The sequence below is a fragment of the Scomber scombrus genome, chromosome 9 (genome assembly GCF_963691925.1).
Source record: "Scomber scombrus chromosome 9, fScoSco1.1, whole genome shotgun sequence".
Lineage (NCBI taxonomy): Eukaryota > Metazoa > Chordata > Actinopteri > Scombriformes > Scombridae > Scomber > Scomber scombrus.
The window spans coordinates 30,493,438-30,520,977 of NC_084978.1; the positions used below are offsets into that span (position 1 = coordinate 30,493,438).

The 27,540-nt window shown below is 38.5% G+C and overlaps 1 protein-coding gene across 1 annotated transcript; it reads left to right on the top strand.

Moving 5' to 3' along the window:
* Positions 1 to 325: 325 nt before the first annotated feature.
* slc7a11 (solute carrier family 7 member 11) lies at positions 326 to 22,014 on the top strand. Its single transcript, XM_062425136.1, has 12 exons — positions 326 to 943; positions 3,836 to 3,962; positions 6,509 to 6,624; positions 8,246 to 8,371; positions 10,340 to 10,439; positions 10,586 to 10,630; positions 14,026 to 14,149; positions 17,952 to 18,055; positions 18,713 to 18,809; positions 19,207 to 19,356; positions 19,482 to 19,659; positions 20,958 to 22,014. Exons 1-12 carry the CDS (start codon positions 655 to 657, stop codon positions 21,011 to 21,013), a joined length of 1,512 nt encoding a protein of 503 aa, XP_062281120.1. The 5' UTR covers positions 326 to 654; the 3' UTR covers positions 21,014 to 22,014.
* Positions 22,015 to 27,540: the final 5,526 nt, after the last annotated feature.

Below are 27,540 nucleotides of genomic sequence, written 5' to 3' on the forward strand. Positions count from 1 at the left end.
TAAGTGGGTCGGAACAGAGCCGGGATACAAACAGACAAATGATAAACCGGAGAGCTGGCAGAGACCCAGAGGCAGGTGAGGTGAAGTTTGAAAACCAGTGTAAATAGAGATTGTAACCCCTCTTTGCTGTGTCATCATGATATTGCACCAAAGGAGCGCAACAGCTCATCTGAGTGACGCACAGCTGGTTTTAGAGGCAGAACTACAAGGATAATTAAAAGGGAGAGAGAGGGAGGGACTTGACAAGAGAGTAAAGCAAACTCAGGATAACACGGAACTACAGAAGAGAGTAACAGACAAAGAGGAACTGGAGAGTTTGGTGAAGTTAGAGAGGTGAAGAGCATGCACCCGGGGCTGTACAGTGAGAGATTAGTGAGCGGGGCATGAATGACAATAAGAGAGAGAGGGAGAACAGAGAGAGAAAGAGAAAGAGAGGGAGTCTGAGGAGGACTTTCCCCCCTGGAATCTAGTTTTACTCCCACTTTTGTAACTTTGCCTGTCGCAGTCACACAGGCTGACAGCAGAAGAATCGGTCCCAGGTGAAACACACTTTGAGTCCATTCCAAAAAGAGAGAGACTGTGTGTGTGTGTGTGTGTGTGTGGGGGTGGGTGTGTGTGTATGTGTGTGTGCGTATTAGGCAGTGTTTTTAAAAAATGACTCAAAGGTCTGCATCTAGTCAAAAAGATGGAGTTGTCGCAGCCAATGGACACAAAGTTTCCCAAAACGGGAGTCAGTCAGATCCCGGCGGGAAACTCGAGGACGAGGACGATGAAAAGGTGGGACTGGGGAAGAAGGTGACCCTTCTTCGAGGGATCTCTGTCATCATCGGGACCATCATTGGAGCCGGCATCTTCATCTCTCCAAAGGGAATCCTGAAGAACTCGGGCAGTGTGGGAATGTCTCTGGTTGTGTGGATCGCTTGCGGTGTGCTGTCTCTCTTTGGTGAGTCGGTTAACAGGTGTGTCAGTGAATGTCAACGCTGTTCTCTGTGCTGTCAGATGAGCCACAATGAATGGAATGATGATGTAGTTAAGTCTTTTAAAACATGTTTATTGTCTGGAAACAGGGTAAATAACTCATTTGAGCAAATGACAAAAATAATACACACGAGTCCAGATGTTTAGTACTTTGATACCACACAGCAAATACATTATTCCAGGAAAGAGTGCTTAACAAAAATATTGAAATATAAGAAACACTGTCACACAAAAAAAAGGCCATCTATTCAACAACTCCCCAGAATGAACTGTGAAAATATTCAACTTCATTAACATTCTTTTTTCAATGTGTAATTGATCAATAATTTTGTAATTTATTGAGATTTATTTGCTTGTATTTGTATCCAATTTATGCATTTATTACTGGAAAAAAAAATCTCATCTCTAAATGACTCACTGTCTAATTAACTTGTGCCCCAAAATACTTAACTAAAAGCAAATGCTGAGCTTATTTAATGGGCAAGCTATTAAAATCCTTTATTTACTCAAACCAAAGGTTACATTTGATTTTTTTTATGCACATAAGAGGTTTTATGACTAAAAATCGAGGTTAACTGTGTTTTATGTGAAAAATATGCTCAAAAACAAATGAATTATGCAACCAAGGCATGCCAACATAAACCAGGAAAAAAAGGTTAAACTCACTCTTTATGTGCAACTTATTACTATTTCTAAGAGAGCAGGTTTTTGTTGTAGTAAATAGTTATAGCAACTTAGTTGGTTATGCTGAGGAGCTGCTGCTTTTTCCTTTTTATTGGATGTGTTCTATGTTGGAAAAAAAAAACCCTGATACAATTGTCTGGCACCTGTTGTCTGACAAGTATACTGAGATGAGAGTATCACTCAAGTCAGTCAGTGTAGTTCCCCTGCTATTTTACTTCCTGTTTTATTTGTTTGAAACCGCATCATGATGAAATAACTTGACATGGACACTTTTCACAGCATGTGAATAAGTATGTGTTCACACGCTGTAAAACGTGTCCAAAGTGCCACTCCACAGAAATGTAAATATTAGCATTTCCTGCAACAGGTCATGACAACTTCAAGAAAAATGATGATGTAATCATGTCAATCGGTGCACCTCTACCCCCAGGGACTCTCTTCATTACAGTGAAGCCGCTTGAGATTATGATTTTGAAATGAATATTTATTATATGAACATAAATCATTTATACATACCACAGTGTGGTTCCCTCAGGTCTTGCCTTATAAAACACTCACATATCCCAATTACACGTCACTTGATATGTAAAAGTTTGATGATCTAAAAGTCAAATGAGCTGTGGTGATAGAACTAATTATGACACTGTTTAAAAGTCAAATTGTGGTCTAAACTCAACTCAAACTGTGATCAAAAGCAGCAGACAGGATAGATTTGGTTGTGGTTTGTGTTCACAACCACATGTTTACTTAGTGCCTTTATCAGTGTGTTCACATCAGATCGTACTGCCATTTAATAACACACCCTTTGTATCAAAACCATATACAAAAGCAAAACAAATGAACATATTTATAAAATACAGTAACTGTCAAAGAACTTTCGTTTCATTTCCTGAAAAGTTATTCCAGGCCACTCCGTCCTGTCTGCATCATGGACCCACTGTAGCACCACCTAAACCTACACAGCACTCTGATCATGGACCCACTGTAGCACCACCTAAACCTACACAGCACTCTGCATCATGGACCCACTGTAGCACCACCTAAACCTACACAGCACTCTGCATCATGGACCCACTGTAGCACCACCTAAACCTACACAGCACTCTGATCATGGACCCACTGTAGCACCACCTAAACCTACACAGCACTCTGATCATGGACCTACTGTGGCACCACCTAAACCTACACAGCACTCTGAACCCTCCTGCTGTCAAGAGTCAAAAAGACACCTTCATTAAAAAAAAAAACTAAATACATTTTCATCATGAAATTAACTTGACTTCTGACTTTTTGCTGACCTGATATATTATAAAACTTTTTTTTTTCTTTTTCCAAAAGCTACACACCTTTAGGGTACACATACCACACACACACACACACTTAGTGCCCCAGTTTCTGTGGCACGCACACAAACTTTTATAATCATTTATTGTGTTTACTATTATATTTATAATGATGATGATGACAGTAATAATAATGAGTCTTAATACCCCAGTTTCTGTCTTTTGCTGAACAAGCAGAGCAGGTAACTGGCTGGAGGCCTCAGACTTTAACACTCACTGTCAGTCAGTTGCCAAACAGCAAATGCGTGTCCCAGAGCCCCAAACAGGTTATTCTGGTCATTGCATTCAAGAAACAGAATGTAGTCCTGAGCCACCTGATGCTGCAGATGGACACGCATATTAAATAAACGAATAAATAAATAGCACTTATTCCCCAAATTGTGAATTCCTTCTACATGGCATGCACTGATTCAGTATAAAACCTACAGGCACATCTAAAGATCAGTGCTGCAGGAGGCGGTGCTGAGGCAGTGTTGTGCGTACTGTAATATATGTTGTTGCAGTATCCTTAAATCCTTTCGTTTTGTGGTGTAATGAAAGGTCCAAGCACATTATCCTTTAATACTCTTCCTTAACCCCTTTCATGCTTCCCTTAACTCCCAGTCTCTATACTTGTAATTAAAATCCGTCCACCTAAATCTCGCTCTCTTAAGTTATGGGTTGAGACCTGGGGAGGCTCCCACAGTAATATATTTTGGTGATGTTGGGGCCCAGAGAGGGACTGTTCACGTCTTCAGATGTGGCTGAGACAGTTTAACAGCCCAGGGACTGTTCCGTGCCTACCTTCTTGTATCGAAGCCAGAGCTAATCTGTCACCTCTGTCATTGCAGGAGCTCTGTCTTACGCTGAGCTGGGCACTTGTATTAAGAAGTCTGGAGGACACTACACATATATAATGGAAGCTTTTGGCCCTCAGATGGCTTTCGTAAGACTATGGGCTGACCTCATCGCTATCAGGTAATGGATGTCTCCTTAAATCAAGTTTACAGAACCTGACCATAAACTGATCAATATTTTTTTTACATGAATAGAAGATCAAGTGACAAACTCACATAGAATCATCACAAACTCAGCTGTTCTCTTTAACTCTACAGAGCTTTTTTAACATCTTTCAGCTCAATGTTTTGGTTTCAAAAGGCCAATACGTTACTGTTTTGATTGAGTCTCACGGCTCTCATCAACCTGGTTTCCAGCAGCAGCAGACAGCTGTTTTCAATGAAAAAGAAAAACCCACTGTACACTACCTGCTCAGCACCAAACAGCAGACAGACAAAGTTGCCAGATAATACTTTCTCAGGAGCTGGTGGAGACCAAAAAAACAACAGAAAAAAAGCTACTTAAACCCACGTTACTTTGCCCATCTTTACATTGTGAACTCAGTTTTAAGGGCTCTGTCACACCAGTCTTCACACAGCTACGTTTCAGACCAAATTGGCTAAACAAGTAGTGTCCTCAGAAGAATTAAAGGTAAATAACTCTGTCCCCAACCATAATGACACTCTGTGTTTTTACACAAGTGTAGCCCACACTCTCCAAGATTTGGCAGTCAGTTAAGATACACGAGTCAGTGGAACAAATTATGTTGAACTGTGAGCATTTCTTGTTCTGTTTTTGACCACTTTTGATGTAACGGAATGCAAATTCATTTCCCTTTCTGGTCTGACTGGGAACTAATTCTGTTTGTTAAATGAATATTTATATATGGAATGAAAGGTGACAGTGGAGAAAACACAGCAGCTACAAAATACTATAATAGTGACCTGAAGAAATGGAGCAAAAACTTTTAAATCCACTTCTGCAGCCCAGGACAGAGCTGAATACACTACTTCTAAGAAATGTGAGTGTTGATATGATGATCAATAAAATCTAAGTGATTGGCATCAGATCCACTTCATAATTTAACATAACCGTTTAGAATATCCAAATTAGTTTCACAGCTCCTGTTTGTTTAATTCTTTTAGACTGTATTGGGTGCCACAGACCACCACACAACAGGCACATAAAGCCTGTGGCTGGCTGTGACCTTGTGAGATTCTGAGTGCAGTTTAGAGCAGTGAGGTGAGAAAAACCTCCATGTGCAGCTGTGTGTACACAGCCCAGGCGAAGCAGTATAAACAGTCTCGTGGCTATCCTGAGCTGCACAATTCTATGCTGGCCTCGGGCTAGCGGGACTCAATGGAAACCATGGGAAATGAACAGAGACAGAGAATGAAAACAAGAATGAGTGAGACAAAGAGAGATTTCCCCGGCTGCAGCAGCTCAGTGGCTGTTGTGGGAAATGAAGAGGGAAATACTGATGAGCCATAGGATGATGCATTGGACAGGCAAACCTTATTTGATTTCTTATTGAAGATAAACCTATAAACAGCCAGCAACCTGTTCAACACATGAGGATGTGATTATGGGAACAGTTTGCATATGTTGCTGCCCTTCACATACCACACACACACACACACACACACAAACCACACATACACACACACGCACACACACACACACACACACACACACACACACACACGCACGCACGCACGCACGCACGCACGCACGCACGCACGCACGCACGCACGCACGCACGCACGCACACACACACACACACACACACACACACACACACACACACACACACACACATCTGCTGAGTAACTGCCTAATAAATGCTACCGTACAGCCTACATAGAGATATATGACAGCTGGGTTCAGCATGTTACCTGACCTTTATATTGTTCTTTGATTGTTTAAGATAGAACACTTAGTACTATCAGCAGTGGTTATCTCTTAATTATTTTGCCTTCAGTGCTACATGAAGGTTAGTTATAGCCTACTACTGCTATTACTAATAGTAATGATGTCATTAATATGTTAGTATTCAGTTAAACAGTCTCAGAGCATCATTATCATTCATGGGATTATGTCCATCAAGTAATAATGTACAGCTAACTGTGTGTGTCTGCTGTGCAGGTCACTACCAGTGACCCCATAATAGTTTATGGGGTCGCTGGTAGTGACCCCATAAATACCCATAGATACTTTTAATTATACATACGTACATTTCTGTGAGTGTCTTTCAAATGTTAATCCATATGAACAGTGAAAGAGGTTTTCCTCTCTGTAATCATTCCTCCTGTTCATACTGACTATTAAAAGATCTCCTTCAAATGTGCTTTCAATGGAAGTGATGGAGGACTAAATCCACAGTGTGTCCACACAGTCATTTAAAAGTAGATGATCAGCTTCTATTGAGCTTCATCAGTGTGAGTTAGTCATATCAAGTGATATCTGACACATTTACAGTCTTTGTAACATCAGATTCCCTCTTAGTGTTTCCCTGTTGAGCTGTGGTGGAAGGGATCTTCTAAAGGTCAGTATGAACAGGTTTCAAGGTTCAAGGAGCCCAACTCCTGACTGTTGTTTTAAGTAAAACTCGAATTTTACATTATTGTATGTAATAAAGCCTGTTGTACTTTAGTATTGGTATGTTTGTATGTGTGTGTGTCTTCCAGGCCTGCAGCGATGGCAGTCATCTCTCTGGCCTTTGGTCAGTACATCCTGGAGCCTCTGTTTATGCCCTGTGATATCCCCCCTATGGCTATCAAACTGGCCACCGCCATCGGCATCAGTACGTACCAGAACAACTGCTACACTGCTGCATGTGTCTGATAGTATTTTCAGGATGATATTATCTCTCGGAGATGATGATGTCAGCTGTCACCATTACAAAAAGACCAAGGATTATCTCCCCCAAACCTGCCGCTTACTGAAGCACAGACCACAACACAGCAGCTGTGGAAGGACGTATAATTAGCTGGAGCTCAGGGAACAACAATATGACTACTCTTAGTCCAAAATGCAATGCTCTTAAAGCAACAGGCCCAATTCATTCAGAGTCCTTTTGAATCTTTTGATAGGATGGTAAACATGCAGAATGTGTCACATTTGCTCAGCTCCTCACATATCCTACTGAGGCATGCAGCAATTTAACTGTCTGTCTACACAGTGATGGAACAGATATGAGACAACATACATGAACAAGACTTACAGGACAGGTTCACAATTGTCAGGACTATAGAGAGGAAAACATACATATCGAGGTCATTTTGGTACATAGAGTTCACAAAATGCTAGTGCACACAGACATGATACCCTTCATTCCTATGTTTACTAGTCAATTCATGTGCACAAGATAAGTGTATATACAGAGATACAGCACAATGGACCAACCTTTCTCTACGAAGCATGAAACGCCCATGCATGAAACGCACGTTCCATTCTTTAAAATGCTGGGTCCCTCCCAGGTTCTAGCAGAATATGAACGTGTACTTTCTTAATGTGTACTGGGCCCAAATACTAGTTCAGGTTTGGTCAGGTTTTAAGGTTTGACTGCTGGTTTAACTTCATCACCAGACAGAACAGAGCCATACAATCACAGATTATCTTCAATTAACTTCAGTAACTGCTCAGTTTTTAAGGTATTTCTGACGTGCTTTCTTTCAACAATACCTGCTGAGTTGGGATTTTTGGCACAACATCACCTACTTCAGGTGCATTGAGAAGAAAAAAGATTGAAGAGGTCAAAACGTCACCAACGTTTACAGTATGATTTAGAGCCTGACCAATATATTGGTCAACGGATATTATCGGCCGATATTGGTCCGCCACAGATACTGTATATCGATATCTGTGTTTATTCCATCTGATATGTTACGATTTTTAAAAAAAAGATATATAGGTGGCATTTTATATATATTTAATCCTTTTTCCTTATTCAAGTTTAATATTTAAATATTCAATTCCCAGAGAAGTTTACTGTTTTCAGTGCACTGAAAGTTTATTCTTAAACTGTCAAATATGATGGCCTCTTTTACATATCTTTTACACAAGTTGTTAAAAGAGACATTAGATGTTAAAATAAAAGTGTTTATATATATTCTGTATATAAGATTATCAGCCAATATATTGATATCAGAATGTATTTACTCACTAATATCAGTATTGGCATTGGCCCCAAAAATCCAGTATTGGTTGGGCTCTAGTATGATTTACATGGATGGAAACTACTGGTGTGGTCAAGGTTAGTAAACGCTTGTGGTTACTGCTGCTACATTAATGCATGTTCAAGTTAAGGCAACTAAAACAGCTGGTTAAGGTTAGAGGTTAGAGAAAGACCATTGACCACACCCTGACATCTGCATCCTTTACTACCAGGATGACGTGACACGACTCTCTTTCTGTCCTTGCAGCTTCTGTTATGTACCTGAACAGTATGAGTGTGACGTGGACAGCCAGGATTCAGATCTTCCTCACCTTCAGCAAGCTGCTGGCCATCTCTATCATCATAGTACCCGGAATGTACCAGCTCTTCAAAGGTAAGTCGCCTTTGTCTCATCATCACCCCCATTAACACAACCATCATCATCATCATCATCATCATTGCGGCCTCTAACAGCCTCTATTAGCACTATAGTAGAGCTTCAAATTGCTCCAAAAGTTCAGAGGACACTTAGTGTTACATCATTGTGGTTGTAATTGTTGTTCAGGAACATTCTCAGACTTCACACAGTGCGCTCAGCTGCAACAATTAACATCGCTATCCTTTATTTCACACAAGAGCACGCACTGTAAATATAACCTTAAACCTCAGAGGCCATGATACACAGCTGCTCACAGCAAGCAGTACCTGAAGTGTTTCACAATGTTCAGCAGGCTCTGCATCACAACATCTGGACTCACTCACTCTGTTTTTCTCCTCAGTTGTGGATCCCACTTTAAAATCTGGTTATGTGTATATAAAGCATCACTGTACATGCAGTGCTAGAGATCAGTCACATATCTTGAATTACACACCAAGTAACGCTGATAACACTACTATTACATCCTGGTGATTACAGAGATTCATCTTCATTCTTCTAGATCTGTTTTCTAGCCGTGATCACCTCTTTTGTCCTTTCTTAAAACTATAGCAATATGTTCAACTCCTAGTTTGACAAAAATTAAATACATTTAAAAAATATTAAAATCATTAAAAAAAAAAATCTTGAGTCAAGGAAAAACTGATTTCATAAAGTCATTCCATGATCTTGGTGAAGTAGAAAGTGAGACCCGCTTGCTTTTGTACTGTCCACATGATGATGATTTAAGAGAGTTAATGTTCCAACAAACGGCTCGACTGATCCCTGAAATATTTTGTGCTTCTGATGAACAAACAATAGAACGTCTATTTCATTTTGATGTTTTTAAGCTTTCAAGTTTTGTGGCAAAAGCCTGGAAAAGAAGGCAAGATGGACTGTTCCATTAATACTTTGTCTGATTATCATCATCATTATTATTATAATTATAATTATAATTTTATTTTTTCTGCTTTTCATATATCTATTGATTATTTATGCTGGATAATGTTGATCTGATTATGAAGGAAGCTTCTGTTACCTTATTTAATTGTTTGAAATCTTGTTGGTGCTTTAACCCTAGCATGTATGAATTTGTGTCTCGTAAGCCCATGTGGACTGGGCATATTAATATGTATGACACGATAATAAAAATCAATCTATCAATCTATCTATCTATATGAGCCTATTATAAAGCTTAGACTGTTGTCTTTTCAGCAGTCCACTTAACAATATGCATCACTACTTAGTAAAAGATATTTCCACTAATCTGTGAGGCTAAAAACAAGGCTTACCTAGTGTGTTGCAGCAGGCCATATGTTGGCCTTTGTTAAATAGTAAATGACTGTACTTATATAACACTGTTCTAGTCTCTTTGACCACTCAAAGCACTTTTACACTACATGTCACATTCACCCATTCACACACATTCATACACTGATGACAGGGTGTTAATCTGCTCATCAGGAGGAAGCTAACCATTCATACACATTCATACACTGTTGGCACAGCCATTGTGAGTGGTTAAATATCTTGCCCGAGGACACGTCAACATGCGGACTGGAGGAACCAAGAATCAAACCACTGATCTTCTGATTAGTGGGCAACCTGCTCTACCTCCTGAGCCACAGTCACGCCTTTGTTGTGTTCTCATCTTGAACGTGAGCCACCACTGATTAATTCGATACCTGATGTTTTATGATCCACTATAATTAGGCATGATACAACATGAATCTCTGTTTCTGTTATCTTCACTGCTCTCTTGTGCAGACTGAGTGAACCCTTCTGTGTAAAAGCAGTTTGCACAGATCATTCTAGTGCTGTGACAGTCTCTCCTCATTCAGGCGCCATTATGATGCTTACAACAAGTTATATGAAGAAATATGTGTGCATGTTTTGTGCATGCGTGTGCGTGTTTGTCTGTTTATTTGTGTGTGTTTGTGTTTGCAGGAGAGACCAAAAACTTTGAGAATGCTTTTGATCTGACCAAGGTGAAGCTGTCTGGTATGCCACTGGCCTTCTACTCTGGGATGTATGCATACGCTGGGTGGTAGGTATGGTCCTCACACACACACACACACACACACACACACATATGCATACAGGGGCGGTCATCAAACATTAATTTCAAATGGTGTGAGATATTATCATTAAGTCAATAAAGTTATAAAAGATAATAACTGCTTTGTTTTCCAGGTTCTATCTGAACTTTGTTACAGAGGAGGTAGAGAACCCTGAGAGGTGAGTTTCATCCACATGAACTTTATTTATACACTTTTCAAAAAGTAGATTTACAAAATACTTCACAGATATAAATACCAGAAAAAAACACAATTACAAATCAGAATTAGTTCAATCCAATCAAGAAATACATCGATAATAAATACATAATCTTAAGAGTTAATAAACAATGTCAAGAACCAAAATTAAGAATTCTTATTTGTTCATAAAAAATTGAGGTCACTGATATTGTTTGTCTGATTCCCAATGGATGTTTATTCCACTGTTGTATAAAGTGTATTTAGTACAGCACCTTTAGAAAAACGTTAATGTACTAAGAGACAATTTAAAAAACACCAGACAAACAAACAATCCAAATCATCCATAGCAGCATCACAATGTCATCACACTTCAATTCATGACACAAGCAGAAAGGTCCAGTTCAAATCACAAATATAAGTCAATAAATAATATATTGCACATTCCCTTGTATCCCTTATTCCTAGAAAAATAAATACAAATTAAAAATATAAATAAACAACATAGTGCACATAGCCTTGTATTCCCTATACTCTGCATCATACTCCTAAATCTACCTGCCTACCTCAACTTGTTTAATAGGGTTGTAGCCATTGGGAACACATGAGTTTTTTGCTCTATTGGTTATGATTTTGGGGTTATTTGAACCTCCAACCAGAAAGGAGAGGCTGAAACTCCACAGAGAGTGGATGAGATGAATTTAAAGGTGTCAACAGAGACCACAGATCGTATCTCTATAGGAAGAGTAATCCACAGTGTTGGAGCCACAACTCCAAAGGCCAGTTAGGCTCTGGTCAGAAGACCTTAGTGACCTACTGGTGAAAAATGATGGAGCACGTCAGAGATGTACAAAGGTGCCTTACCATGCAGGGCTTAAAATGTGATAACAAGAACCTCGAAATGAATCCTAAACTTAACAGGAAGCCAAAGTAAAGAAGATAGGTGTGATGTGAGTCGTCCTGCTGGACCTGGCAACAACCTCGCAGCAGCGTTCTGGACCATTTGTAGATGGTGTGATGGTGGACTGTAAAGTCAGTGATGGAGGTGACCGCAGTGCATGCTATTTGTTAGTATAAGTGACCTCGGTTTGTTTGGGTGGACTCTGTCAGTCCTGACAAGGGAGAAACGATCCCAAAACAGATTCAAACTGTCAATAAAACCTTTAGTGTGGGCTCTACAGGCGGACTGGAGCAAGGTGTGGAGCTCACATAGTAAATACCCCTCTACCCTGCCTCAGGTTAGTAAGAGCAACAGCTGGTTGGAAAGTCTCAGCAGGGGTTTAAGGGGTGAGAAGGTCGATAATATAAGACGGGGGAAGGCCGCTCAGTGATTTAAAAACAAGCAACACAATTTTAAAGTCAATTCTGAACACCATGGGTAATCAGTGCAAGGAGGCGAGAGGAGGGAGAATTACAGTAATCTAGACGGCTGGAGATAAAGGCAGGAATTGGATTGTGTGCATGGCTGAATGAAAGAAACAATCTAAACTTGCCAATAGTCCTAATTTGACATATACTGTAGCAGACTTGGTGATATTGCTAAAATGTTCAGGTCTGAATCAAACATTACTCCCAGATTTGTGGCCTCATGAGTGCACCGCAAACCCCGAGTCTGACGTACACAATCCCGTTGTGCATTGGGTCCAAACACCATCACTTTGTAACATTTGCTAAAAAACTATAGTGGCCTGTGTCTGTGTTTAAAATATACAACAACATTTACAAGAGTAGGCCTGTGTGAATGTACACCAGGATATAGGAAGATGAGAAAAGATATCAAAACAAATGTGGATACTTTATGTCATCTGCAACAGTTTCTGTGGCAATCAAGGTTTAATTAACCTGAGCAGGAATGGTGTTATCATGGGAACTTTATCGTGGTCCTTTTGGATTATAACTAATCATACATTACACAAGGGATGTACTGAAGATGTTTCTATCAACATCCGCTATAATTGTTGTTTGTTTTTTGTGTGTGCATATGATCACTCTTCAGCTAGTGAGACGCAGCAGTCACAGTGACAGTGAGGTAACAAAGTAGAACGTAGGAATTTGGAGGTCGGGTGGATGGTTGGGTTGATATATTGCACCCGTGCCTTTGCATCGATGGGTTTTTGTAGCTTCGCCACCATCCATTACAATCACAACTTTACAATCTTTCCTCCTCCTACCATCCAGATTCACACATTTGAGATTGAATGTGCAGGGTTCTTACTGAGCAGCTGTTTATTTATTTTAATTAAACAATTCCCAGCCAGCATGTCCATGTGGGTCCCATAAGGGTTACATTTGGACTGCAAATATGGGTCCCAAGTGGGTTTGTCCACAGTTTCCATGGTGACCCCACCTGAGTTTGAGTTGAGTGGGTTCTGACTGGGTTTCAAGTGGGGCCCAACTTGGTGAGTTATACATGCTTCTGAAACAATATGGGGCCCATACAATTTACCCTGTTTATGCCCATGCCCGCTTAGCCCACTAAGGGATGTACCCTTAGGTGGTTCATACAGTCAGCCCACGTGGGCTTCACGTGTCGCCATGTTACTGAAACCATGTGGGACCAGCAAAATGTGTCCAGTTCAAGCCCATGTCCACTCAGTACCCACATAACCTGCATTTAACCCATGTGGGGCCCACATGGACATGCTGACTGAGAAGTAACTCTAGCTTACAGTTCTTTAGCTAAGTCTGTCTTTACCTTGTGATTAATACACAATAATTAAGAATGTATTCTTATTATACATTTTAATGTAAAAAAAAAAAAAAAGTATTACATTTGGAACAAATTTAGTATGAAGTATCTTGACTAGTGGGCTTATTGTTTTGGACCCCACAGAGTAATGCTCCACTATGGGCAAGACCACAGCCAGGATTTTATCGTTTTTATAAATGAGTCGTGAGTTCTCTATTTGCACTCCCCACTACCCCAAGTGAACTGAGGAAAAAGGGAATAAGGTCTCTAAATGGGTTTGTATTATCTTTCAGCTGATTTGCTCATAACATGCAAAATGACTATGCTATGCTATGCAGGTAATGTTTAATATAATATTAATATACTTCGTGTCTGGAGGTAATGAGTGCATTATCTTTTGATAACTGGTAAGGATTATCTTTTACTTTGTGTTTTCTGTCCTTTTTTCCACATTGCTGACATTATCAAGCTTTCTGAGCACCTCTTAAAAAGGGAATATCAAGATATTTGGCCAATAGGCTTTCAAAATCTCTTGCTTCGGTGCTTTAATAGCTGACACCGTCAGCAGAGTGACCCCCTACTGTTTCATTTCTATGAAGAACACACAGAAAGAAAAAAAAGGCCTGAGGTCAAAACAGGGAAGAAATGGAGGTGAATGACAGGGTACGCCTTCTGTTATTATCCCCCAGGACTGTGCCATTAGCCATCTGCATCTCCATGGCGATTGTGACTTCCTGCTATGTGCTGACCAATGTGGCGTACTTCACAGTGATGTCAGCCGAGGAGCTCCTGGCCTCAGAAGCGGTCGCTGTGGTGAGTAATACCTTTTAACAAAAAGCCAATCAAAATATTGTTCCTAAATAAAAATATGTTTCCACGGAAAGCAAACACCTAATTACTGTCATTCCAAAGTCTAGCTATATCTAGTATTTTCACAGTTAAACACATGTACATGCAGTGTTTAAAACATAAAATAAAATAAAATATAATATGTTACAAGTGACTAGCAGCTGCTTGGTAATTCCAGTGGATTTGTGGATTGTTGTTATCCATTGATCCTTTCAGTACGTTTGCATAAAGTCATTAAATGACAGTTACTGATGAAATGTTGATGATTACAAAGGAGGTTACATCTGAAGTCACACCTTTAAGATTTTACTCATTTTTTAAATATTTAACATGTTACTGAATACATATATTGATGTTTTTAATTCTTTAAATCAATATTTTTTTATATTTAGTCAATAAATCATGACGTGGGCTTATTTAGAACACACATGGACTTAAATGGTGTCACAGTACCAATTAAGCTCATGTCAGACTTTTGACTTTTTTCATCAAATATCTTTATTTTATATTATAAAATTTACATGAACTAATGAATACATTTTACAATGAGAGATAAATGTTGCTTTATAAGAAATGATCTCTCTTATAAATCATGTCAGTATCCATGAAAAACAGCTGAACTTAGATTTTGGTGCTTAATGGGAACATTTACCCTAACAGCTGAAAACATTGGTTAGAACATTAGAAAAGTCATCAAAAAGTCATCACATGAAGTCATTGAAATAGTTACATGACTTATTATATTTTAAATAGAGTAACTAGTAATCTGTAACCTATTACATTCCCAAAGTAACCTTCCCAACCGTAAACTTAAACTTGTTCTTTCAAAAAATGCAGTACACTTCATGTTGGACTTGTTAGATGAATCCCTATTTTGACTTATCTCAGTTTCATCATCAGTGCTGTTATCAGAATATGGTGCGATTGTAACAGAGGGCATGAATCACTATTGTGAGAACATTTAATGATCATCTTCCCACAAACCTTAAAATAGTTTGAACAATTCTTTTTTATGGCTTTGGTTGCCATTAACTAAGTGTTGAAAACCTGTCTGAGCTTTACATCTTCCCTGGTTCATATAGATGTTAAAGATGCTAGCAGAGAACTGGTATCTACATTCTCTAAAGCAGTAGTGTGTTCAATGATGTGCTTATCTGACTTTCTGTCATAGTTTTTTCCTGAAAGTAAAATTATTGACTAACACTGCAGCAACACTGTAGTCTGTCACTCATTTTTACCAGCTGTCAACAGATGTTTGATGCTGATTGGTTCAGAGTTGGAGCTGGCCTTGGCTTAGCAGTGGGAAGGTGTCTGCCACTTGAGAGAGTTTAGTTGAAGTCTCACCTCTCTGCTGTTAGTGATGTTTACTCCCAATGTGAGCGCCACAGTTGGGCTTCCTGCACTTAACATGCCAAGTGTCTCTGACAGTTTGGCTTCCCAGCAGCTGTTAATGTGATTGTTTCAGCCCAGCCCTGTTAATGCTAATCACATCACAGACATCCCCTAATAACAGCCACCATTACTTGTTAGACTGAGGACTGCTACTGTACGCCTATAACTGGGGAAGACTCATTCACTAAAAGATCTCTGATCTTTTCTAATGCGGTTACTTATATTGCCTTGTGCACGATGAGTGATGGGAGCGCCTTAAGAAAGGTGTTAAGAGCATTTATCTGTTCTTAGACGGCTGTGATGGGATAAAAGAATTACACTCTGTTCATCTTCTCTTACAGACAGTGGGCAAAAGTTTACATCTCAAACTTAATTACAGACTTTAACTTGTGTCTAGAATTTGTTTCAAGGAGGCTGGCCTCTAGGTCCAATTAGTAATTTTAGATCACATATATTAGAGGAGTATTCACATAATGTAAGAGGTAGACACAGTAGAGGAAGAAGCGTAGAGCTAATATGATTACATATAGATATAGAACTTGTGTGTATCTCAAGATAAGATAAGTTAGCCATCACATCAATTTGAGGTGTATCGTCATTTCTAATCCAAGAGTTTGACATAGATGCAAAATGAGTAGTTTGCGTGTTTCAATCAAAATAAAAAATTCAATTCAATTAAAATATAGGCTGTGCTCATACAATGTCACCACAAGAGAAAACATGAATGATTTACATTTGGTTGATTTGTGCTGGTTGGTCTCTGAAAATCAATCACTTTGAAAGTGAAAGCAAATACCAATCCACTTTTATATTGTGTTGGTGGAACTACCCTTTACTTGACATTTGGATAAAACATCCCATTCAAAGCATCATTTAATAGACTCAGTTTTTTTTTACATTTTTACATTGTATCATATATAATCATGTTATTAACAGTGGTTGATCAGCCTGTACGAGTGACAGGTGCTGCAACAAGGATTTATCCCTCACTGACTTCCCGCCAGCGCTGACAGTTATGTTTGACAGCGCCAAACTAGAAGCACAGAAAGTACTGGGAATTGATCGTATGTACTTTCTGAAGTTGAGTCATCAATTGTGTTTGACAGGGCCAAATTGAAAGTGCCACTACCAGGAATTGAATCCTATTCTTTTCCCTTTATACCTAAAGTGAAGAGAAAGAAATTTCAAACATTTCAAAATGACATAATGAGCACATAATGTCTCTCTTTAGCATACCTATGAACTTTATAAAGCATAAACATAATATTGTTTGCCGCGTTACAGGTAAAGACCATTCTCAGAATCTATCTCAGTATAGTTTATTGTAGTGTGTCTAATCTCAGCCAGCATGTCTATGTGGGCATCACATGGGTTACATGCGGGCTACGTGGGTTCTGATTGGTCATGGGCTTTAAATGGGCAAATTCTGCGAGTCACACATGGTTTCAGTAACATGGCCCCACATGTGAGGCCCGCGTGAGCTGACTGTATGAGCCCTATAAGGGATGTAAGTGGGCTAAGCGGGCATGGGCATAAACAGGGCAAATTGTATGGGCCCCATATTGTTTCAGAAACATTGGCCCCACATGTGAAGCCCATTTGGACTGAGTAAATGGGCTCCTGTTAAAGTCCATTCTGATCCCACTTAGACCCCATATGGGCAAACTTTTAGGGTCTACATGGGTCTCACCGAGTTGGGCCCCACTTGAAACCCAGTCAAAACCCACTTGAAGCCCATACGGGCAAACACAGATGGGGCCACCATGGAAACTGTGGACAAACCCACTTGGGACCCATATTTGCAGCCCAAATTTAACCCTTAAGGGACCCACATGGACATGCTGGCTGGGATGTAAGAGAAATACATGATTAGCCAAATAAATACAAGATTGTGCTGAATAATGTTTTACTCACATAAATGTTAATTTAACCATATGTCAATATATCATTGACTTAAACAGAAAACATAAAGTAAACCTCTCTGTTGCCAATGTCAATGTTGGATTTGTATTTTGTAACACCACTTTCAAAACTAATTACAATACAAAAGTTCAAAGCTATATAGTTTAGAGTTTTTCTGACTATTCCATCTCACTAACTAACATTAATAGCATTTAGCATTAAGATCCCACTTTGGTTTCTCATTGTGTTGTTTTTGACCAAATGACAAACAGACACAGTTAGCTGTAGACTACATTTAGCAGCTAAAGAGCCAGATATTTTCCTCAGGAGTTGGTAGAGAGTAAAAACAGAGCTAAAAGAGAGTGAATATTGGACTTGTGTTCAGCAGGTGGACAGAAACACGACTTGTGATATGCCTGATTATACACTGAGTACTCACTTTTCTCCCTCGTTGTCTCCACCATATCCTCAGACTTTTGCAGACAGGCTGTTGGGGAATTTCTCAGTAGCAGTGCCGGTGTTTGTGGCCTTGTCCTGCTACGGCTCCATGAATGGCTGCCTGTTTGCCTTGTCAAGGTACTGATTCTTCCACTCTGGTGGTCTTTGTACACCTCTTTACATTCAAATGACAATGAAAAAAAGCACTTCATGTGTTTATTTTACATTCACAGTGGCAAATGTTACTGTTACTGGAGAAAGCTTTAGACAGGATGAATATGGCATGGTAACATCCAACAATAAACAGCAAACTGGAAGAGAAACAGTGCCAGAATATCAAACTTAGAAAATAAGGAAAGGTCTATCTCTAGTATAGGCCTGCAGTTGAGGCAAATAAAGTCACTATTAAACTGAAGGTAGGTACAGTGATGAAAGCTAGTCACACTAGTATGTTTGACTCTAATGCACATCCTCTGTTTGGAATTGTATCCTCCACAGTGTGCAAGTTCCTGATAGTCTTTGAACCTACACACCCGGGACAGTCTTAATGGAAATGAGAACACAGAGTGCAGACATCCTCATATCCTTATTGGATATCAAAATTCCCAGTTTAGATCATGCTGTTTGCACTGCATGACATTACTGGGTAGCAAAGCTCATTCTCTGTTGGTATAGCAAATCATCACATAATGTTAACATAGAGTGAATGTGATCCAAAATTGAATCAATTCAATATTACCTTGGTTTTTATTATCATTATTCATATTTCTGTATGTGTGTGTGTGTGTTTACCAGAATGTTCTTCGTGGCGTCACGTGAAGGACAACTCCCCGAGGTTTTGTCCATGATCCACGTCCGCAGACACACTCCAGTGGCTGCTGTCCTCGTACTGGTCAGTTGCAATCACATTCATTATGATAGCAACCAATCACTTTTTAATTAGACAATACTGACACCAATAGATATCATCGATACTGAGGTTGGAAATCGCAACACCAGTAACGATCAGTAGATTTGAACAAAAAATCAATAGTAATAAAATGTACAAATACTACTCACCATATTACTGCTAATTAATATTTCCTTTTTGGAAGCATAACTAAAAAGGATAACTTGTGTTGCTATGGTTACCTGCTATCCTCTAACCTATAGTTGAGGGTTTCTGATCAATGAAACAAGAAACATTTCTGTGGCTATGGAATAAGACCCACATGTCATCAGTTACAAAGCTTTAAAAAAAATGTTGAATGTGTGTTTGTGTGCGTGTGTGTGTGTGTGTGTGTGTACAGTATCCAATGACCATGCTCCAGCTGTTTGTGGGAGACATCTACAGCCTGTTGAACTTCATGAGCTTCCTGCGGTGGCTGTTCATCGGTGTGGTAGTGCTGGGTTTGATCTACCTCCGATACACCAAGCCTGACCTCCCTCGCCCATTTAAGGTAAGGGTCTTCACACCTGTGCACACCTATAGTGTCACCTACTTAGTTCTTATTTGCTATATTTCAGTCTGTCACACTCTTTTACACTCTTTGTGATAACGTGCCTCAATCCCAACTTGTCGCAGGTACCGCTCTTTATCCCAGTGGTGTTTTGTATCACATGCTTCTTCATGGTCTTCCTATCTCTGTACTCGGACCCGGTCAACACAGGGATTGGGTTTGCCATTTCCCTTACTGGCATCCCCGCCTACTATATCTTCCTTTACTTCAACCAAAGACCAAAGTGGCTTCAAAGGGCTTTAGGTAAGTCATAACTATCAGTCACTCATACAGTTGTGTTGTACCCTAAAATAACCTGATACTTATGTAAAGGCATTTGGAAAATAAACAGTTTGGAACTGTTTCAGGGGCAGTTACTAAACATACTACACATGGGACAAAATGGAAGTTAAATATTATATTGCTGAAGGTTTTAGGTTCTGTAGGTTCTTAGACTTGGTGAGAACCATTTTAAAGATGACTTAAAATCGTTCTCGAACGGGGGAATGGAACAGAACTGAAACTGTATCTAAGACTTCCACCTGGCATATCCCAGTGGAACATCTCTCTAATAAGGGTTCACTCAATAAACTGAAAGTTATCAAAACAAATAGTTACAGCAAGAAACCTGTCATCAGAAAGGGTTACTGGGTTCTACACAGTTTTTGGGAGGTCAATGTGAAACCCATGAGATCCCATTATCATGTAAAGTCATGTTAAAACCAGATTATACTGAATTTTGTCCTATTTGATGGACTTCAATGGAGACTTAACTAGTTCAATTTGCCGTGGCTAAGAACTCAAAGATAATCATGGAAGTAGTACTAGCTGGCAAACCCCTCAGCTAACAAAGTGTGTTCATTTAAGCTCTTGCTAATGTGATAATTGCACATTTTTGCTAATAGTATCTTCTGTTGTAGCTTTGGGGTCTATGTTCCCACATCTCTATGTTCCCACAGCCCTATGTTCCCTCATTTCTCAGAAATTTTCCACCCATTCATATTAGGCCCTATATTCCCTTAGCCTTATGGTCCCTCAAGGATTTTCCACCAAGGTATGGCCATTCCCTAATGCACATAACGTGTTGCCCCCCCTTAACCTGTTTTAGGGTACTAAAACAGTGCTTCTCAACCTTTTATGTGCCAGGAACAGGCAATCTGCAAGTGCTGTCTTTTGAGGACTATTTTGAAGACTAAAAATATCAAGCTCAGTTTATTATAATAAGTATCAGTTTAGCAAAGGACCGGTCAAAAGTATCCCAAAGACCAGCATAGGTTGAGAAACACTGAACATAACACAGTGGCTGACTGCTCTCCAATGTTTCGATTGCCGTCATAATACTGTCCTTTCAGTCTGAGAAGTGTGGCCTCCACTCTTTATTTTATTATTAGACTTAGGAAACATAGGACAGTGGGAGCACTCTCCCATAGCTTTCCCTGGTTTTCTTTGTCCTCATCAGCTTTCCAGCCAAATAATCTCATTAAGTCAACATGTGTCAAGTATTTTTCCTTACACAAGATGAGAGATGACATCATTATGTTTTTGTTTTTTTCTGTCCTCAGATTCCTTCAACAGAACCTTGCAGATCCTCCTGGAGGTCATTCCTGCAGAGCTATAACAGCACAATACACACAAGATCACCTCTAGTGAGCTGAACTCAGAAAGTGAAACTGGACTACTGCTAAAATGACAAATTTACTACAAAGAGTGAAAGATAAATGTTAAATGCTAAATGTGAGTTTATATGTCTTTTGATAAAATTCTTATGTTGAACAAAGTGAAAATGATTTTGTATTTACATGTTGTTGTTTTTTTGTGACCATTGTGATTATTTATGTCAGTAAATGCTCACTTGATTACCATTCTCAACAAGCCACACTAACGGTGTGACCTGAGGAGCAGATCACTGGACATGATATGAACATTGGGGCATTTATTAATTTTCTTGTACTAGGACTTTTCTTGAGGGTATAAATGGAATTTAGGAGTGGTCCAGACCTGTAGTACGAGTCCCGACCTGGCAGTCACTGTCTTTCTTCACTAAGGGGCAAATACCTGTTTGACCACCAATCATAACGTCTTAATCTGAATCAATTTGCAGTTTACTCATCATACCAACATCAGCTAAAATAAAATACTCCATACAACTAAAACAAAATTATTGCAATTCACCAGATTATCATCATCATGGCTGCCAGTTTACAGAAAGGGTTTTTAGACTTTATGATTTTTATGCCAGTAGTTGCTAGGAAACGTCTTTCTGCAGGTTTCTGTCCAGCAGGATCATCCTCTGCTGCAGCTGATAGCATAACACCACCTGTAATATCTCCTGACCACCTCCCATCATGAGAGCTTTAGAAAGAATTTTTCTTTTTTGTACTCCGTTATTTGTGTCACACAGCAGTGTTGCTCTATGTTGTTGTATTAATATTGTTGTTTCAGGTCCCATACTGACACTCCTAAACTTATTATGTTTGTCTGCTTATTTCTGGAAACAGGACTTGAAGCTGTGTGATATTTGTACTCTCTGGTAACATTGGTATGAAAGAAACTTGCCCACAAATGGAGTAGAACAATGGAACCTTATACTGTATGAACATTATAGGGGCATTGATTATGTTAATGAGCAGGGCAGAAATGAGAGATTTTCAATAAGTGCAGGCGAGTTAAGAAAGTTTGTTGAATTCACTCTTATAACCAAACCTCATTAAATAAAATAGAGAGAGAGAGAGAAAGAGAGAGAGAGAGAGAGAGAGAGAGAGAGAGAGAGAGAGAGAGAGAGAGAGAGAGAGAGAGTGTGAGAAAGAGAAAGAGAGAGAGAGAGAGAGAGAGAGAGAGAGAGTGTGAGAGAGAGAGACAGAGAGAGAGAGACAGAGAGAGAGAGAGAGAGAGAGAGAGAGAGAGAGTGTTTTAGGATAAGAATATGAAAATGTTCTTGCATGACTGTCTGGACTAATATAGTTTTTATTAATCATACTGATTGTTCTTAGAAAGGTTTGTCCCACTGTTTTCTTGAATTTTAAGCAACTACAAGCTCAAAAGCACACAAGTCACAGAAAGATGTGAAATAAACATCATGTCTTAAAATTGAAATAACCTTGTCAATAAAAAAATAAGCAAAAAGAAAAGAAGAAAAAAAGCAGCTTCCCAGTCTGTGTAGCTCAGCTTTATTCTGCCACCAAGATCTGCTGCTAAATGCTCCATATGTTCACCACAGCATACCTGCACACTTTTTCCTAATTAAATTCATGCTAAGACCTTATTAACGAGACCTTCTCTAAAGCAGAATGTTAGTTATTTAAATCAATGACAGTATTAATGTATATATTTACAATTTTGATACAGATGTCCATATTAACAAAAAGGCAAAATCACATGAAAAAAAATGACAAGCATGTTGTTTAATGCAATGAGCTGTGATCATTTTCATCATAAAACTATTCATTTGTCTAAAATAAAACTTTACTAAACTAATAAACTCATTTAAGCTTTTTATTACAATTTGCTCTTAAATCCTTCAAAGCCACCTCAGTCTGACTCTAAACAAAAGCACTCAGTACTTTTTAAACCTGTTATTTCAGATTTAAATATGATACAACATGATATAGTTAATTATATATTGTTCATGTTTTTATAATGTCTGCTGATCATCCTCCAAATCCACCAGTTGAAACACAAATGACTTATTGCTCTATTGATATGATTTCATGCTTTAGTGCTATACTGAGCCAGCAGAGAATAAATACTTACTGTATGTCAAACATTGAAGATCTAAAACACTACAGAGCATTCAAATAAATAAACTTTATAAGAATTAAAGAATAGCCCAAGCACATTTTCACTAATTACCAACTAACCCAGATGCACATAAAAACACTAAGAGGTCAGAAAACAAGGTTCCGTCATGATAAAATAGAAAGTGGGTCATCATGACAACTGTCACACATTGTACACAAGTGTAAAGTTACTTCTTCCTTAAAGTTAGGTCACCTTTGTCGTCATGGCTACAGTAAAAACCACAGGGTTAAAGTTAGGATGATCATAGGTATCTGCTGTTGGAAATGTGAGGACAATGAGGACATGCATCATTTTATATAATAGATTCTGAAATAATAATAATAATAATAATAATAATAATAATAATAATAATAATAATAATAACAACAGCAATAATAATAACAATAACAATAATAATAATAATAAATATAACAACAACAACAACAATAATAATAATAATATAATAATAATAATAATAATAATAATAATAATAACAACAACAACAACAACAACAACAATAATAATAATAATAATAATAATAATAATAATAATAATAATAATAACAACTTTATTTGTATACCACATTTCATACAATAAATTCAGCTCAAAGTGCTTTTCCACAAAATAAATGACATACACCAAGTGCTTCACATTAAAAGCACCTAAAAGGAGCATCGAGCATGAAAAAAAGGACAAAAAAAGAAACAGAAAAGAAATACAAACATTAATATAATATATGATGCAAAATATAAATGATAACAATTTTAAAATAGTAATAACAGTACATAGTAAAAGTAATTAAAAAAACTGAATGAATACAATGTATAAAATCAAGTAAAATACAACTTATTAAAAGATGTGTGGTAGTGATTGATAGACAAGCTGAACTGCAACACTTCTCCAGGTCTTAATTACTATACAGTAGATGCCAGAAGGCTTCTTTCAATCAAACATAAATAATATAAAATATGAATTAGTCCATCTTTCACTCTTTCCTGATACAATATGAACATTAAAAATACTGCTGCTGGTTTAAAAAATGGTTTCTAATTAGTGAGAAAAACCTGTTGAAGCTTATTTCTCTGACTGCGTTACCATGCAGATGATTTGACACAGTCATTATTTTCACTTTCCATTACCTCTCTGACCTTATGTGGACTCCCTGCCCTGCTGGTATTCCACTCACTTTCCACATCAGCCAGTCAGACTGCATCAGCACCACCCTTTACCTCCTGTATCAGGAGTGAAGTAGCTTGGCCCTATGTGGCCTGGTGTGGTTACAGTGTGTGTGTGTGTGTGTGTGTGTGTGTGTGTGTGTGTGTGTGTGTGTGTGTGTGTGTGTGTGTGTGTGTGTGTGTGTGTGGCGTGCAGTGTGCTGATGTGGCTGCTCTCCATTCCCCCCCTGGGTGGGATTTACAGGTAATCTGTCTGTGTAACCGCTGCCCTGTGGCACACTGCATTCCCTCTCAGCTCTCTGTCCTGTAAATGGAGGGCTTTTACTGCTGATGAGAGGATGGCAGGATGGAGACAAAATGCCCAGGAGCTTTCACTTTAGCGCTGAGCCATAAAAAAGCTGGCTTAAACTCAACTAGCAGAAGCCTTTTGTGTGAGCAAAGCTAGCCGTGCCCATACTGCAGGCACATGAACCTGGACCACACTGCTCATGGTTCACAGGCCGTCACTGCTCAGGCTACTCCAACACTTATTTAAATGTGTTCACATGGACCTTAATTAACACTTAACATTTGAGAGGCAGCCTCATTTCATAGTTTCATACATCATACTCACATCCCAGGTTTCTTAACATCTGTAGCAGTGATGGCATTCAGGATTTCATATGGAAAAATAAGCCTCTTTAAAAACAGAACATTTCCATTAACCATTTGTCATTCACATATTTTATCTGTGCAGGAAAAATATGAGAGGAAATGGAAGAAATACAAAAATAAAACATGAAGCTGAAATTGTGTAAAATTGTCATGTTTGGTTGAGGTGAAAAAATGAGTTAATGTACAGATGTGATACATTTTTTTTTCATCCACTTGAATATATGAGCATGAAAGTAGTTGATGGAAAATACAAAAAGCAATGATTTATATGTATTTTGCCAACATTTAGAAATTAAATGTAAAGTTTGAACATAGTTTGAACATGGTCGTGTTGTGCCATATGTTTGGCCACAATCAGCAGATCCTTTGTTAATACGTTAACCATTACATACTATTCACAATATCCTCATAATTAGTCTGTATACATCACTTGTGAACCATAAATGTTTGATGAACACCTCATCAGTCATTCATATGTTCTGTTTTTATGCTTTTTATTGATGAAGAAAAAAACATTTACAATCACACTATGTATATCAATCCAGAGTTACATTTAAACAGGAAAACATAATGATTTCAATTCATTATATTAAATGTGAAAAAACAAATGAAATAAAAATAAACTAAAATGTTTTTTTTTAAAAGTTGAAATATTTCCATTTTTTGTATATTCTGAGTCACAGGTTCATGGCTGTCACACTTTACGCTGTGTGACATTAACCTTTCAAAATAAGGGCATCAGACTTAATCTATAAACAAATGCAATAATAAAAGGCCATAACTTACAAAACATCTTGGTAAATGAGAAAACATTTACTGTGAATGTATTGGACTATATTAATGGTCATTTACAATAAAAATTTGAATGTATTATATTAAATGTGAATACAGAGTATTTTGGAATAAATATGAGTCAAACACAACAAAAATGTTTTTTAAAAAGTTGAAATATTTCCCTTTTTTGTATATTCTTGGTCACATGAGGAAAAGTTACATTTCTGGCTAAAAGAAAACCAGATGTCTCATAAAAGATCATAGTGGTTGTGAAAAGTCTAAGTACATTTGCTCTGCTCTGGGCTGCAGCATGGGCTTTGAGACTGTATTAGTGCACCTGCAGTCCAAACACAATGCATTCTTTCTCCATTCTCTCTCTCACTCCATCGCTGGCTCCTTACCTTGCACCACATCTTTTTCTTCTGTTTGTCGCATTTTGTTGCTGTTATTGCATAATATCTGACAGATCATTTCATATGTTTGATTTAAGCACATTTAATTGCAGTTCCTTAAGAAGTAAACATAATTGACCAACGGTAACAGTACAACTGTATGTATTACCTTTATTTTTTCGTGGCCTGAGAGCGAGGTCATAACACCGCTTATCAGTGGCGTGCACAGACATTCTGGGGGGCAGGTGCTCAGTGAAAAATAAGGACACTTTGTGCAGCATGTAGAACTGCCGGCTGCCTTATTATAGCAGTGTGAGACACAAAAAAACATTACGGGCACATGTTGAATGTAATTGCATATTTATTTATGTCAATATGTTAATATCAATTGGACTATAGCACTGATCAGTCAATCACTGTTGTCTTATTTCTCTGGATATACACACATGGAGGTTAGACACATACACTGTATGTGTCACTGCCACTTATATTGTACCACTGAATAAACATTAAATATAGAACTACAACCTGAAGCATTAATACTAGTATCAGCCTGTCCAAGCTTTAAAAGTTTGAGGGACAGGCTTCTAACTTCCATCAAAGTGAAGCTACAGTGTCCCCGGTGTCCCCTAAAAGCTTTAAGTTGACATATTTCTGACCACATTCTGCTGAATTCTGGAGGGAAGAACACAACACTGAATCCTCTCCACACTGAACAACAACAGAGAGAAGTGAGCACTGGAAGAAACACGGGGCTCCCAGTGGATGAGCAGTCTCAGTTCCTGTTCGCCACACACACACACACACACACACACACACACACACACACACACACACACACACACACACACACACACACACACACACACACACACACACGCACACACACACACACACACACACACACAAACACACAAATACACACTCACATCGCCATATCTGAGCTCCTCATTAGAGACAGCAAATAGGGGTTGAGACATTTTATTTTTATACCATTTTTTTATTTAAAAACAGAAGAAAAAAGAAATCTGTAAATAAATGCTTTCATATGTTTGTGCCAAGAGGTGTGACCTTTTGATTTTAGCTCTGAGCAACATGGAGGAGATAATTAATACACTAAAGAATTTAAGTTCCAGGTGCGAGATGGAAAAAAAAAAACCCACCCACCCAAGGATTTGATTATATAAGGTGTTACCCATGTGGCTTCACATGTATGTATATATGTATGTGTGTATATATGTGTGTGTGTGCACATGATGAAAAGTCTCTATTACCACACTGTGTCAGCTCAAGGAACATGCATGCTGGTAGCTAAGAGATAACACACACACACACACACACACCAGCTCTGATACAGAGAAAAGGCTAGAAGT